This window comes from Ostrinia furnacalis, unplaced genomic scaffold (assembly GCF_004193835.3).
Source record: "Ostrinia furnacalis isolate ACB-3 unplaced genomic scaffold, ASM419383v2 OfSCF6417, whole genome shotgun sequence".
NCBI lineage: Eukaryota > Metazoa > Arthropoda > Insecta > Lepidoptera > Crambidae > Ostrinia > Ostrinia furnacalis.
The window spans coordinates 59,188-76,539 of NW_021136656.1; the positions used below are offsets into that span (position 1 = coordinate 59,188).

Below are 17,352 nucleotides of genomic sequence, written 5' to 3' on the forward strand. Positions count from 1 at the left end.
CCACAGAATAGAGTAAGAAGATTAATTTTGTCTTTGTCTACATATTATGCTTACGGAGTAAACAAAAACCTTAATTAAGGTCGGGTACCTTAGCCTTTTAAAACATTTTTCAGAGGCTTTTCAGGTTGGACTTAATATTTTGAGAAAGTAATGGAAGTAAACAAAAAAGGCGTATATTTACTCCATGATTGCAAACTTCGAGGAATCTATTTAATGTTAAATTAGGCAGAGCTAGCCTTCGGCGTGTCATTACTTGTGCTTTGAATTGTGGTTAACGTCGCAAATAACTGCTGATTACATTGATGTACCAAGATTACCTAACTGGAGCGACGCAGTGTCTGAGAGACGATAACGACACAAGTTTAAAAGTATACCTTTCAATGAATGTATAATTAATGATATATTACCCGTAATATTATTTGTTGATTTAAAAAACTCTAGGAAAAAATGTTATTAATTTTCAGTTACCTCTATCATCGAAAATGCGATCTTAATTGATGTTCAATTAAGTTTCCATAAAAAAATCAACAGTAAAAAGTTAAGTTATTTGGTTTATTCAATCTATGTAGCCAATCTAAAATTAATGTCTTGTTCTATGCATTTATACATAAAAAATGAGTTAGGGACTGAGCAAAATAAAAGTGTACACGTCTTATTTTAATTTAATATTTATTAAAATATTTCTAGTACTATATTTCTAGTTTACATTTTATTCTAGCGTCAACATTACTTCGAGCAAATATCTACGTAATTACAATATTTATAATATCATTTATGTTAAAATCAAAATAAATATCAATTCTAAACCTCTCTCTCCTTATTAACACTAATCTACTTATTACACATTTTTAGGTAGGTACCTATTTGTGAAAATTTGATACAGTTTGAAAACTGTGGTAATAAGAGTACCTATGAAGAATACTAGTTGTGTACTAGACTTGTACTACTAGTTATGTTTATTCTTTGTTTATGTAGCACGTACTTAATTAGTAGATCTTCGAATGGCTTTGTCGTTTGTTGTATGTTAATTATTAATTTGGGCGTTTAACGAAGAGGCCACAGCGCGTCCTGAGACCTTTTGGAACCGATGGGGAAGTGCGAGAGGTCGATCTCATCCATGGGGTAGTCGGCACGGTACCTCTTCTTGTCAAAGCTCGATCTATAGAAACAAATACAAATAAAATTAGGTCAATAGATTAGTTAACTAATGTAAATAAACACGGTACAGATAAAAAAAAAAGATTATTAGTAATTTGTTATTACACAAATAATACACTAATAGTCCCGTTAGCCCCTCGTACTAAACTAAATAAGCTTGTATCACGAGTGAGCTCACTACAATAGTCGAGCGGCGGTGGGGACCGAACCGCGTTCCCCGGATCACGAGTCGGCCAGTCCGACCCCTTCACCGTTCGGCTATCGTGGCTTCGATCGTAAATTAAATACAATTCGTCTTCGATTATAAATTATATACACAGATCAATATGACTGTGCCAGAACTAAGTTATTGAATTGAAAAAAGTGACGATCAAATATTTATGAGAAAGAAAGATCAAATCGCAAATAAATTTTATTGCGGCTAATAGAGCCGCCAAATGGAATCGCGACTAATTTTTAAGAAGTTGAACTTTTTATCTATAGTGGATTACTAATGATGTAATAGTTCTTACAAAGGCGAGTGGTTGGGCCCGTACAGGTGGTAGAAGCGCTTGGTTGCGTACGGAAACGGCATTGATGTCTGGTCAATCTCGTCGATGTTCCTCTTCTGCACGAAGTTGTTCAGACCAGATCTAGAAAAGTAAAAACTATTAGAAAAGGTCATAATACAATTAATAATAGTAAAACTTATTCGTTTCAGTTCAGCCAAATGACGTCCACTGCTCGACAAATTAACTTATTTAAAAATGTTTTAGTTATAGAATGTGTTTCTTTAATTGGCTTATGTTCAAGTTATATCTTCCTGCACATTTAGGTATGTACAATTTAATGCTGTTGAAACATTGTTAAACAAATAAAATAAATAAATCATCATCATCATCATCATCATTTCAGCCATAGGACGTCCACTGCTGAACATAGGCCTCCCCTAATGCTTTCCACGTTGATCGATTGGTAGCGGCCTGCATCCAGCGCTTCCCTGCTGTCCCTTACGATGTCCTCGTAAATAAATAAATAAAAATAAATAAATAAAATGCCTCCCATAAGGATTTCCATAACAACCGGCCCTACGCTGCCCGCATTCAGGTACCTTGATCATACTTCCCGCGACCTTCACCAGATCATCGTTCCAACTAGTGGGCCTGCCCACACTACACTTGTACATTAATTTACGTTCTAAGTTCTCAGTCGAGAACATTCTAAGTTTCAGAGTTTAACATGTAACAACGTTGTAAAAAATAATATTACAGTGTATATTATAACTTCAGAAGATATGTTACGTATTAGATTAAATGTTTTTCTGCAGCGATACTATCGTGTCATTGATAGCATCTTATTACATGCTTGTCGAAACTTATCTTGAGTTGACAGGGGTGCCGTGAAACACGAGTCGTTCACGTATCACATGAGCCGCCCGACGCGCGTAAGCTCTACGTTGACTTATTTGCAAAGCAGTTTTCCATACTTGCTCAATAACAGGAAATCCGGGATATCCACTTAGGATATTATTCATATGTTAAGTACACAAATATAAAAACATACCAAAATTGAGATTGTAAACCGATATATTGAATGCGTGTACTCGTAGGTACTTTCTTTGAAATTATTGCAATGGTATTTCAGATTTTTAGGATTACAAACTAAGAATGGAAATTGTAGATACAATTTGAATGAAGAGCACCTACCAAAGATTAATTTTAGTAAATTAATTAATTAATTCATAAATATATATTTTGACTTGTTTTTACTTTGAGTTTGGGGCCAACAAGTTTACCTAATGGGATATTACGATACAAGGGTTGTTGCTTGTAGCAAGTTGTTAAAGTTAAAGGCAAGGTAAGTAGAGGGCTTAATAGAACCGAGAGTATAATGACCAATATACATGAGTCTCGTAGCTACGACTGCTACGAGTTATCGTAGTCCAAAAAATCGTAGCTGCGACTTTTGTGAACAATAGGTACGTTACTGAACGTTGTACAGTATCACTGAACAAGTAGCGCTAAAACCAAATCGACTACGAGTATTGTAGCGTTGGTGGTGCATATATCAATATTTGCTTTGCTGTCAAAGTGTTCCGAAACGTTTCAGTATTTTTGTACGTACTCGTGTGTCGTAACAAATAGTAGTTTAGAACATTATACAAACAAGTCTAATCCCTTCTTTTTTATTAGTAACAATTATAATTCATATTTAAACATACAGGTAACCCTATATTTGTTCACTTAATATATGTTTGCAATAGAAGGTCTAGGAACTTTACCCGATTCTGTAAATACGGTTACCAATAGAAGGGGACAATTCCCCAGTTGTGACTTGTGATTCTACTTATTATTCTGGTAATATCAGTTCCTGTGGGAAGCGTATAAATATTATTTCTTTGACGGACCGAATTTTTATTTCAGGATTGCTTGGAAAGGCTGCTTGGAAATAAATGTAAGGGATGTGTTATCTAATAACAAGTATGTAACTAGTATTTTGTAAATAACACATATTTTTTATAAGCAATTTTTAAAGTTTAGTTTTTAGGTAATTTTAAGTTTTTTGTAAGTAAATGTATTATTTAAAATAGTTTATTAATATGTAAGTGTTTGTGACATGCTTATAGATAAAATGATGAGTTTCTCTAACTCACTTTTAAAGCATAAATTTAACACGTTTATTATTTCGAAATAGTCTCATAAGTCTGTTATATTTAGTGTCTATTTAAGTTTGCTCAAATTGTTCTGAGAGGTAGTGCTTTTTTAGGACAACTTACTAAGAATAAATGAAGTTTATGAATTTATTTGAAGTTGTTTAAAGATTTTCAGGGTAGCCCAATCGAACAAAAACAATTAAGTAGGTAGGTTAATCAATAAAACGGTCATTCTCACGATCAGGCGTTCTCAGCCTAATTACCATATAATTTTTGAAATTTGGCTTAATTGACTTAAATGCATTTAAATATAANACAAAATTGCAATTATTTGTCCGTCAGACAGATAATTAGAAAATATTAGACTCGTATTTTTTATTTTCTTTCTTAATTAAATAATAATAGTGCTACATCGAGTTAAAATAGCGCGTTACGTCACGCCTATGTACGAGTAAGTAGATTTTTTACTTAAAAGTGTCGTCACGCGACATTTCAACTCAATAATAACACTGTAATTATTCGATTATGAAAAAAATAAAAAAAATATGTGTCCAATATTTCTTTATTATCTGTCTGACGGACTAAACAGAATTTCAATTTTATTACCTAATCATCATCCCAATTACGCGTTCGTGCCTTACTTAAAAGAAAGATTGAAAAGTTAGTCCTACCTGTGTGTGTGATGTCGGAGTGGTCAAAGGTTTAACATGAAATTCATTAGCGTAGCAATAACCTGCAATATTGTCACCACGAAATATTAGGTGCGAATATTGCGATTCATTCCGTGAAACGTTCATAGCGGAAAAATGAAATTTAATGTCATATCACAGAGCTGCTTTTGCTGTGAAGGGTTGGTGTTTTCATCGGATGCGATTCTCCTGACATTCAACCGGTGGCTATTTGTCACAGTTTAGATTGTTTAGCTGATTGCGGCTGGTATCACGGCGAAGTTTAATTACTTCGGAGTTGCCCCCGCCGGCCACACGCACGCCGCACCTACGATTTATAAATCGGCCCATTCGTCTTTTCGACAGTAACAACTACACAACACACATGTGTGAGTAAAGGTTCGTTTACAGTTATTGTAGTATAGTTCTTGCAACTCACGAAGGAGAGTGAGCTTTACTTGTGTGCGTACGTGTACGTTAAGCTCACTCACCTTCGTGAATTGCAACAACTATAATGTAGAAGACTACGGCTATATGAAAGAATTCTGAAAACCACAAAATGTTACAGTTACATGGGCATTTTATATACCCAATACTAAAGGTACCCATACCTAGTTAGATAAAGTTTCGAAAGTTTTTATAAAGGTTGGATGTTAAATTAAGTTCTAGATAAAAATGGCAAAGGTCTGTCTCATTCTTCATTGAACTTTGAGATTTTTAATGAAAATATAAAAGTCTAGTTCGATAAAAAAGCTGTGTTCAATATACTCGTTGTTTTTGTATACTTGGTATCATCCTCAGAAGTTCAAAGGGAATATCTAGAGCACTTGAAACGCTGTTAGGTTGTTTCGAAAATATAATTTACACCTTACAGGCCGCAAAGGTTACTCTATCAGTAATATACTATAACAAAAGTTAGAGTCACTTAATTTCAGTTCCTTCTTAATTTTGTTAATTAGTGTTTTTAGAACATTAATATCGAACCATAATGATAAAAAATACTTAATTACTTATAATGAAAATGGCTCCATTAGATTCGCTCTCAAATTGGTTGTTATAGAGGTTCATGATTTTAATACCCGTGCTAATTAATATAATATTGTAACTGGGAGTAATATTGGCAATTTACCTTAATATTGCAATTTGTGGTAGGTACTCTTCAAAATACAGCGCCGCGCTTTGGGGCATTGCCTGCCACGCCTCTATCATTTTGATCCATTAATTAAGAACTATTTGTTAATTAGTAAAGAACTTTTTAGTAAAATAATATTTTGAATCGGATGGATTATCTGGATGCGGACAGCGCAGGACCGTTCATTACGGTAAACCTTGGGGGAGGCCTTTGTTCAGCAGTGGACGCCATTTGGCTGAAACGAAAAGAAACGAACGAAATATTTTGAAACAGTCTTGTTAATCGCTTTAAGCTCTATATATATATTTTTTAAATTGAACATGTCTAGATTGCTAAATAAATAAAACCTAAGATCGATACCAAACTGTGTTTATACTCGTAAAACCAACGTAAAACAATTCTGCCTATACATAAAATGAAATTGTAATGTGAATTAAATGAGCTTAGTGAAGGTTCGTAGAGGCAGCAATTCAGGGATTAAATTACATACTTAGTTAACATAGAATTGAAACTGCGTGGGTCCGATTGTTCATAGTAAATTAGATTTGAGACCATAATTCTTATAAAAAGTTAGATATGAAAGGGGTGTGCAAATAATTTCACTTGTTTTTGATACTATACTTCCAAAATGTTTGACACTCTGTTAGAAAATAAATTCTCTTTATCTTGGTTGATTATGAGACAAACAGTAATACGAGTACATAGATCATTTAATTACAAAGAGTCCGAGAGAGTATACTTAACCGTTATTAACTGTTATTGCCACATTTAGATATTTTCATTATAAATTTTGAAAATTTTAGTCGCTGTGTTTTACTATAGTTGCCTACACCTAAATAAGTTCCCTTTGAAACGTAAACCACAGCTTCGGGTTAGCTATCCTATTATTTGTATCGTATTCTCTCAAAGCTTTATCTTAAACAAAGCAATTTAGGCAAAATGCATGTTCATGTTTAGGTTGCATCGTTACATTCATTGTCTCCTAATCCATACTGTTAGGTACTATGTCTAGAGTTTAGATACTAATCACATTCAGTTAGATTATGAGCAAGCTTCCTTCAGTTTGTGTGCGAAACTTTGCTAGACTTGTGTGCGTTCCTAGGAACAATAATTAATGCTTCAACCACACCAACGCGTGCAGATAGCCATCACAAGCTTGAAACATTAAATTTTCGGATAGATCCAGATTATTCTGTAACCTATTATTGATACCGTTTGAAAGAGCTCGTGAAGCTCTTTCTGAATCAATAACCAGTTTATCGATACCTTGTATAGTTTAGAAATAATCGAGTGAGATCACAGCCTGTAATCTGGCACCAGAGTTAAGAACTCAGTGGTTGAAGAAGCTTGAGATCATCTTAAAGCATCTTCCTTGCCTCTTATGTACTCTACCATAGATCTTACTTTTTCGTTGCAAACCTTTTTATGCTCCTACAGAATAGAGTAAGAAGATTAATTTTGTCTTTGTCTACATATTATGCTTACGGAGTAAACAAAAACCTTAATTAAGGTCGGGTACCTTAGCCTTTTAAAACATTTCTCAGAGGCTTTTCAGGTTGAACTTAATATTTTGAGAAAGTAATGGAAGTAAACAAAAAAGGCGTCTATTTACTCCATGATTGCAAACTTCGAGGAATCTATTTAATGTTAAATTAGGCAGAGCTAGCCTTCGGCGTGTCATTACTTGTGCTTTGAATTGTGGTTAACGTCGCAAATAACCGCTGATTACATTGATGTACCAAGATTACCTAACTGGAGCGACGCAGTGTCTGAGAGACGATAACGACACAAGTTTAAAAGTATACCTTTCAATGAATGTATAATTAATGATAATTACTCGTAATATGTATTATTTTTTTATTTGAAAAACTAGGAAAAAATGTTATTAATTTTCAGTTATACCTCTATCATCGAAAATGCGATCTTAATTGATGTTCAATTAAGTTTCCATAAAAAAGTCAACAGTAAAAAGTTAAGTTATTAGGTTTATTCAATCTATGTAGCCAATCTAAAATTAATGTCTCGTTCTATGCATTTATACATAAAAAATGAGCTAGGGACTGAGCAAAATAAAAGTGTACACGTCTTATTTTAATTTAATATTTATTAAAATATTTCTAGTACTATATTTCTAGTCTACATTTTATTCTAGCGTCAACATTACTTCGAGCAAATATCTACGTAATTACAATATTTATAATATCATTTATGTTAAAATCAAAATAAATATCAATTCTAAACCTCTCTCTCCTTACCTATTAACACTAATCTACTTATTACACATTTTTAGGTACCTATTTGTGAAAATTTGATACAGTTTGAAAACTGTGGTAATAAGAGTATGAAGAATACTAGTTGTGTACTTGACTTGTACTACTAGTTATGTTTATTCTTTGTTTATGTAGCACGTACTTAATTAGTAGATCTTTGAATGGCTTTGTCGTTTGTTGTATGTTAATTATTAATTTGGGCGTTTAACGAAGAGGCCACAGCGCGTCCTGAGACCTTTTGGAACCGATGGGGAAGTGCGAGAGGTCGATCTCATCCATGGGGTAGTCGGCACGGTACCTTTTCTTGTCAAAGCTCGATCTATAGGAACAAATACAAATTAAATTAGGTCAATAGATTACTTAGTTAAGTCATTGAACGCCGAGACGCTAGACACAATGGAAATTGTATTGTTCGAGGCTCACCGGTGAGCCGCGTGGCGTTCAACGTGTTAAATCATGTAAATAAACACGTTACAGGTTACAAATTAAATACACAGATCAATATGACTGTGCTAGAACTAAGTTATTGAATTGAAAAAAAGCAAGAGCATTTTTCAATGATCAAATACTTAATAGAAAGAAAGATGAAATCGCAAAATTGTTGTGGATTTGTCATTATGAGTTATGTTGCGGCTCTATATTTGCCAAATGCAATCGAGAGAATTTTTTAAGAAGTTGAACTTTTTATCTAACTAAGTATAGTGGATTACTAATAATGAAATAAGTTCTTACAAAGGCGAGTGGTTGGGCCCGTACAGGTGGTAGAAGCGCTTGGTTGCATACGGGAACGGCATCGACGTCTGGTCGATCTCGTCGATGTTCCTCTTCTGCACGAAGTTGTTCAGACCAGATCTAGAAAAGTAAAAAATATTAGAATAGGTTTAATAATAATAGTTAAATATAAAACTTGTTCGGTTCAGCCAAATGACGTCCACTGCTGGATACAGGCATCCCCTAAGAATTTCCATAACGACCGATCTTGCGCTACCAGCATCCAGGTACTTCCCGGGACCTGCACCAGATCGTCGTTCCAACTAGTGGGCCTGCCCACACTACACTTGTCAATAACGTTTGATGTGCCCTCGTTAACACTTTATTGATTTACATTCTAAGTTTTCACTCGAGAACATCCTAAGTTTCAGAGTTACAACGTTATTTAAAATAATGTTACACAGTTTGTTATTTACTTTAAAAGCTATGTTACGTATTATAAAGATGAAATCTTTTTTCTGCAGCGATACTATCGTGTCATTGATAGCATCTTATTACATGCTTGTCGAAACTTATCTTGAGTTGACAGGGGTGCCGTGAAACACGAGTCGTTCACGTATCACATGAGCCGCCCGACGCGCGTAAGCTCTACGTTGACTTATTTGCAAAGCAGTTTTCCATACTTGCTCAATAACAGGAAATCCGGGATATCCACTTAGGATATTATTCGCAGTGAAATGGCAGAAGTACACAGATATAAAAACATACCAAAATTGAGATTGTAAACCGATATTATTATGTATAGAATGCGTGTAGGTACTTTCTTTGCAATTATTGCTATGGTATTTCAGATTTTTAGGATTACAAATTAATAATGGAAATTGTAGATACAATTTGAATGAAGAGTATCTAACAAAGATTAATTTCAGTAAATTAATTAATTCATAAATATATATTTTGGCTTGTTTTTACTTTGAGTTGGGGCCAGTAAGTTTAATCCTATTTAATGGGATATTACGATACAAGGGTTGTTGCTTGTAACAAGTTGTTAAAGTTAAAGGCGAGGTAAGTAGAGGGCTTAATAGAACCGAGAGTATAATGACCAATACACATGAGTTTCGTAGCTACGACTGCTACAAGTTATCGTAGTCCAAAAAATCGTAGCTGCGACTTTTGTGAACAATACGTTACTGAACGTTGTACAGTATCACTGAACAAGTAGCCCTAAAACCAAATCGACTACGAGTTGTAGCGTTGGTGGTGCAGATATCAATATTTGCTTTGCTGTCAAAGTGTTCCGAAACGTTTCAGTATTTTTGTACGTACTCGTGTGTCGTAACAAATAGTAGTTTAGAACATTATACAAACGAAACAAGTCTAATCCCTTCTTTTTTATTAGTAACAATTATAATACATATTTAAACATATAGGTAAACCTATATTTGTTCACTTAATATATGTTTGCAATAGAAGGTCTAGGAACTTTACCCGATTCTGTAAATACGGTTACCAATAGAAGGGGACAATTCCCCAGTTGTGACTTGTGATTCTACTTATTATTCTGGTAATATCAGTTCCTGTGGGAAGCGTATAAATATTATTTCTTTGACGGACCGAATTTTTATTTCAGGATTGCTTGGAAAGGCTGCTTGGAAATAAATGTAAGGGATGTGTTATCTAATAACAAGTATGTAACTATTTTGTAAATAACACATATTTATTATAAGCAATTTTTAAAGTTTAGTTTTTAGGTAATTTTAAGTTTTTTGTAAGTAAATGTATTATTTAAAATAGTTTATTAATATGTAACTGTTTGTGACATGCTTATAGATAAAATGATGAGTTTCTCTAGAAACTTTTTAAGCATAAATTTAACACGTTTATTATTTCGAAATAGTCTCATAAGTCTGTTATATTTAGTGTCTATTTAAGTTTGCTCAAATTGTTCTGAGAGGTAGTGCTTTTTTAGGACAACTTACTAAGAATAAATGAAGTTTATGAATTTATTTGAAGTTGTTTAAAGATTTTCAGGGTAGCCCAATCGAATAAAAACAATTAAGTAGGTAGGTTAATCAATAAAAAGTTTCAGTCAATAGAATCAGTTCTTCCAAGAGTGAGCAATTATTTATTAAGCCATAAGTTTTCTTCCCAATGGAGGTTGAAATAAACGTAACATTGATCCCCAAACTATTTGTTTCTAGCTAAGTTTACTTACTTACATTCATGAAAGATAAACATCGGCTGGAATTGGTCTTGAATTAATGCAGACTATTCAATGAAGATACGATCAATTTTACCTACTTAGTCAAATTATGCTTAGGTTTATTGTTTGTATTGTACTAGTAATCGTAATTAGTTAACATTTACCTTTATTTTACAACTCGTTTTGTTTGATAAATAAAATAATGGTCACTCTCATGGCAGTTTATAAAAAGGACCCATACGCACTACTATACTTTTTTTGGTTTTGTATTTCTTTGTCTGAATTCGAATGAGGAGAAGGAAATTCAGTGTCATCTTATTCAGTGACCAAAAGATACTCAAAACTAAATTCCTAAATAATCAGCTTACCTTTCTATTATAATGTAAGCTTAGGATCGTATTTACTTAGGACCGAGGAAATATATCCGTTGAGTTGATATCAGAAGCACAAAACTCTGAATATGATTGTAATATTGCTTAGTCTATGCTTTCACAATATCTATTGATTTAACAATTATATATACACAATAGATCATAGGTACGGCCGTTACTGCGACTATTAATAAAGTAAAAAGAATTACTAGATTCAATAAGTACGAGTATACTTACTCGTACTTTAGCTCGGACTGCAGGTCACTACGAGAAGGCTTGGTTGGTATACTGCAGAAATTATTCATCTAATTAAACCAATAATAAATTACTGAAAAATCTATATATATAAAAATGAAACCCGTTTCGCGTTGTCACGGCATCACGTGTGAACGGCTGAACCGATTTCGATTATTCTTTTTTTTAAATGTTTGTGGAAGTCCAAGGATGGTTCTTACGGAAAAAAATATTAAGAAAATCTCTACGCTAAGGCGGTACGAAGTTCGCCGGGTCAGCTAGTACAATATAAAGATACTCACAGGTCTATTTCATCAAAGTTCCGTTTGGGATATCCGTCTCCATATCCGTACTTGGCTGCTGACATTGGAAACAGTTCGCGCTTACTCGAAGGTCTGTAGGCAATCAAGCTTCCAAATTAGATACAAAATTACACAAGTTCTAGACAAGCATGACCTTATGAGAAATGTCAAACAAAACCTACAACTTATTACCATCATGTTAAAACTAGAAACTCGCAGCGTGTTCCACGCTTGACTGGATAAATATTTGTTATGAAAAATATTGTTTCGTCTTTAACATATTTTATATCCTTTTTACAATATTTTTATAAGTTTGGGTAAGCTTTCCCTGTACATATTTTACGCATTAAAATGGATCGATTCGCTATAAACTCTTCAGCTTCACTTAACTTCCTACGTAATATTATTGTTCAGCACGTTCAAGGTGTGATAAGTAAAATGCGTCATAAAAAATATTATTCGGTGTTTCAACTCACTCATGGAACATGTAAGTATGTTCTATTAAAAATAGTCACTCATATTATGCCCATATTAGTCAAGTGGCACAAATTAATGTTCGAGTGTATTATATTTATACTTGTATATAATGCTTGATGTAAGTATTTGTATGTGTAAAAATCATAGCTTAAATTATTCTCACCCGTTATAATGTTGTCGAGCCAAGAGGTATGGAAGCAGCATGTGGCTTGTGTCGCGTACATTCCGCACCAGGTCGCTACCACCCAGGTGGTCCAGGGCCCGAGGCTTTTGTCCTACACACCCACAAACCATATTTAAAGGAGCTATTTAGAGTAACTTTAACATTTTAAATAAATACATAAATAATCTTACCTAATCCAGGGTCTGAAAACTCTTCTCAATTTGTAATGTATGATTTTGTTGAAGCAGGAAAATAAAACCGCAAATTTTAGGTTGCTACAGATTTATTTCATTATTTAAAGTTTTCGATGACATGATAACGAAAATTAAATGAACTAAATAATATTTACTATCACATTTCAGGGAATAATTATGGAAAAGATAAATAATAATACGGCATCAAATTGATTAGACTAGATTTCCACCTCCAATGGAATCCAGTTCGCGGACAAAGTTGCCTCCACCAATGGAGTCCAGGTTACGCACTAGGTTTCCACCTCCAAGAGAGTCTAAGTTCTTCTTTACAAAGTTGGGTCCTCCGATGTGATCCAGATTTTTCTTGACAAAATTTCCGCCGCCGATTGAATCAAGATTCCTCACAAAATTGCCACCCCCAATAGAATCCAAGTTGCGAACGAAGTTGCCTCCTCCGAGAGAGTCAACAAATCTAGAGTACCTTTTGTCTCCCTCTGTATTTCTTCCCAATAAAGCAGAGCCTCCTATGCCAGCAAGGTTCCTGCCAACTAAACTAGAACCTCCAACACCATGAAGATTTCTGCCCAGAAGAGATGAGCCCCCGATGCCGTTCACATTTCTGCCAGGAAAGGTTGAACCACCAATGCCGTGAAGATTGCTATCTTGGGATTCTATATTTCTTCCTAACAGTGAGGAGCCTCCAATGCCACCCAGGTTTCTTCCAAGAAGAGAGCTTCCACCGATTCCATCAAGGTTGCGATTATTTTGATAATTAATTAGGAATCGCAGGAAATCTTCGTACTCTTCATTCTGTCTCAATTCTAGAAAAATATTTAAATAAAGGTTAGGTATTAGGTACTTATTAATTTAATAGAAATTAGATTTAAAATATATACAGATGTACAAATACAAGTACTTACCACAAAATGATGAAAGGTGGTGAAGGGAAAATGGTGCACTAGGAAAGTAAAGATAAGGTTTTTGTGCAGATGCATTCTGGGAAAAGTGCGTAGTCCCATCCACCACTATATTTATAGAGATATAGTACAGTAGTTTGACAAAAAGTGCAATAATATATTTTGTGTTATTAGAAAGATATTTAATAAAATAATATTTGATAAAATTATAAAAGTGCTTCGTTTAAGGAAAGATGTGTAGAGTACCATTCACGTAAGATGATTTTATGTGTTTTCACAGTTAGTTAAAAGTGCTTGAAAGAGAGTAAAACGGTGTAAAGGGTATTATGTGCTACGAATAAAAGGTGAATTCAAACCGTGTTAACAATACGAAGTTGAGAACGTGAGCTCTTATGTTATTCTGCACTTAAAGCATTGAAAATGGACATGGTATTTTTAAATTCGAGCCTTAAAAGGATAAATTCCCCATGTATCTGCTAACTTAATGACAGTCCCATTGTAAATACTTTAAGTACTAGAAATATTATAAAGTATCAATTAACACCTCAAATCACAAAATGGAACTTACCACCAGTGTCGTAACGTTCCCCAGTGTGTTCGCCTTCGTTCCCTTCAGAGTCCTAGTCAGAAAGAAAAAGGATAAAATTAACTTTCGATTCACTGTAATAAAAGAGCTATTTGTGATGTTGGTCGAGAGAGACCCATGTCTGGCAGTTGAAGGTAATGTGATTTGATTGACATGTAACTGAAAATATAAGACTCAAAGATGTAGAGAATGTATTTCGACAATGTGCTTCTTTTATTTTCACCAATTATGAGCCTGTGATGGTAATATATTTATAACCTTGAAATAAAATGAATGCTAATATGAGTAGGTATGGCATTAAAGATTACTGTACCAAGTATCTGAGTAAACCAGCAACGTGAATAATTGAAAAATTCTCAAAAAGATAAAGCTAAGTAATGAATGACTACGCAATGTTTTCGGAATCGTACTGAGCGTGAGCTAAGCTTTGTATATTATTCAAGTAGCTTTATTTGTTTAATATTAACATAAAAGTCCTCCCATTTCTCAACTACCAAGTGATGAGTAATGAGAGATAGAGCCATTTCAGAAAATTTATGCATTTAGAGTAAACAACAAATTCAAGAATTATCTGTTTGATTGGGGGCTTAAGTTATCATTATGTTTTCTGCCGCCGAGAGCCGAAAGCTTTTGGTAACTAAAATTGGGCAAGACTCAATTAATATTCTATCGCAAATGTCAATTTCATCGAGTAATTTAGATCAAATGAAGGAAGATTTAAGTAACATTTTCAACAAAGATTTATATTAATTAAATCACGTCGAATGCAGTATTTGGTTTTTGTCAATATAACGCCTTTGTTAGGAATGTAGACCCATTTGAATTAGGAAATGGATTTTAAAATTATCTAGCAGTGGCAGTTGTCTGATAAAGCTAGACGGTTTTCATACCGTTATTTCGAATCGAATGGGAGTATAATTATTTCCTGCGCAAGAAATGTACAATCAATTTCTAGTCGAAAGTTTTTCTAAATGCTACTTATTTGTATTTGCCTTTTTATTTAATATGAAATACAAAACACTTAAAAAAAGAGCCCAAAAGAACATCGGCGTTGTATGGCCGATGTCGAACTTCAGCTAGGAGACTGAAAGGGCAATATAACGAGTTATGACTCGGTGAAAAGTGTCCTTTCAGGCCACATGTCTGACCACATGACTTCTTCGCCACGTAACATATTGTTTTAATACGTACCTGGTGAGGGTTTGCGCTGCAGCACACAAGTAGAGTGGCAACGGCCACGGCCAACACTCCTCCAACTCCACGCATGATTTGATCTGTACAACATAGCGTGCATTTGAAAACTTAGGCTACATACCAAACTGAAAGCTTATTACGAGTGCTTAGCAATTGCCCTATAACCATTACAGTCCACAGCTGAAAGAAATGGGCGCTAACGAGCACGTTCTTTCGATTTTTTCATATAATAACTATTCCAGCCACCTTATTGGCAACTTTTATAGGAGTACCAGTGCTTATTATTCTGCGTATTAAACTATTGCGTAATAATTGAAAACTAGTCCTGGTACTTACGTAGAAGAAAGACCTCGGTATGGATAGTCCTATAGTATTAAAGACACCCAATTTATAATGTTAAGATGCTACTAACGCGAGGCTGCGGAGCAAACTGTTTGCACCAAGGGGTGGAGTTATAATATCCTAACTTCTAGCTCAAACTTATCTTAGAGAGTTGCTGTCATTAGAAATACCTTGATAGTGCCAGAACTTTGTTCTTTGACCCTAATTCTGATATTTAAACTTATATGTGCGCATACAGTCTGAATTTATATTATTAAAAGCAAACATTTTCAGGTAAAATGGCTCTATGATGCGTTGAGGTTTCTAAATTTTAAATCGTATAAAATATTAGTTTAAATTACATACTTCAGACATTGTGAATTTTATTGTTAAATGCTATTTCACAACCAAGATATTTCTAAATCTATTTGTGAAACGCAGGTACAAAAAAAAATACTATAAGCTTTTTTTTTCAAATACAGTTTTGGTAAGTACGAATAAAGCTAAATTTAAACGATTTTCCTTTCATCTATCTTCTAAAATGTATTTCTGTCTTCAAACAACAATCATTAGCATACTCGTGCAAGCAATTTTGTGGAATTATTTCTATATCGCGCACGCTGATTGCCATTTCTATAAGGATGATTGGGCTGATACAGTAGCAAGTCTAAACGATTCTACTCAGAGTTCATAGCCCAACTTAAAATGTCACGTGGACGTAATTTTACACGTGCTTGCTACTTTTAGTATAACTTTTGTTTATTATATAGGTATTAAATAACATACCTTCTAAAGTTTTCAAATACGCTAAAGAAGTTTTAAGGGAAATTTTATAACATTTTTTTCAGATGTATTGAATAATGATCTCAATAATATTTCCTGTGGCAACAGGGAAACCAAAAATACATAGAATACACAAGATAATAAGCTATTTTTTCAGTTTCTATTAAAGCGCGTAAATATACACTGAATATTTTTATTCGATCCTTTCGGCCCTATTCACAAACATTACTATGAGGTCTCACAATGCGCGTGGACGCACAGGGTGACACATGAACCAATCACAGAGCTCTATTCAACACTAGCGTTTGATTTGCTGCTTTACTTACGCTAACATCGTTTGTGAATACGGACGTTAATGTAACTTAAGTTAATATTAAAGTTAAGCGATCTCTATGGACCCTGTTGAACCTACTGCCCAAGCACCTAGTAATCTAGTTAGTGGGGAGTAGTTAACCATAAACATTTAAGTTGAAATGAAGTCAGCTAATAAATGTGAAAATAAAATGACACTGGCCACTAAAAACTTCACTTTAGGAAAATGTTTGAAAATTATTTTTAAAAAATATGTAAAAATATTAATTACTTTTCTAACCTTTACAGCTGGATGGGATGATGGTCGAATCGAAGGCTGGGACGCGCTGTGCCGGAGAAGTGTCCACGGCGGCTTATATACGCCGCTCGCTGGCCACGCCGCCCGCCTCCGCGCTTTGGGCGGCAAGATAACCGCCCAAACCATTCTTGCAACAAGTTCTGATAGACACGTGTAACTTTTGGTAGTGAACTTGACAAATATTCAAGGTACGTTTTCAATAATAATAAATAAAAAAACTTTTGTAGAAATTAATACGAATGTGCAAGTCTGAATACTATTAGAGATGTTTCATTTTCTGGCTTTAAGAGTTGCTGAAATCTAAATGCCCAAAAGGTAGTTAGGTATTTATGGAAAAAAATCTTCGGTTAAATAAGGTAAAACTAAGTTCCCATATACGATGTCTAGCTAACCAGGCTTTATTTATTGTAACAAAATAAAACGAAA

At 34.1% G+C, this 17,352-nt stretch overlaps 2 protein-coding genes across 2 annotated transcripts; both read right to left on the reverse strand.

Moving 5' to 3' along the window:
* Positions 1–1,029: 1,029 nt before the first annotated feature.
* Positions 1,030–16,976, reverse strand: LOC114362339 (uncharacterized). The gene is made up of 8 exons (XM_028317693.1): positions 16,909–16,976; positions 15,210–15,292; positions 14,001–14,052; positions 12,731–13,336; positions 12,322–12,463; positions 11,682–11,774; positions 1,671–1,790; positions 1,030–1,159 (listed from the first exon to the last, which is right to left on the reverse strand). Exons 2-8 carry the CDS (start codon positions 15,282–15,284, stop codon positions 1,045–1,047), a joined length of 1,203 nt encoding a protein of 400 aa, XP_028173494.1. The 5' UTR covers positions 15,285–15,292; positions 16,909–16,976; the 3' UTR covers positions 1,030–1,044.
* On the reverse strand, positions 7,720–8,789 carry LOC114362381 (orcokinin peptides-like). The gene is made up of 2 exons (XM_028317765.1): positions 8,593–8,789; positions 7,720–8,179 (listed from the first exon to the last, which is right to left on the reverse strand). The coding sequence occupies exons 1-2, from the start codon at positions 8,652–8,654 to the stop codon at positions 8,065–8,067; spliced, it is 177 nt and encodes a 58-aa protein (XP_028173566.1). The 5' UTR covers positions 8,655–8,789; the 3' UTR covers positions 7,720–8,064.
* Positions 16,977–17,352: the final 376 nt, after the last annotated feature.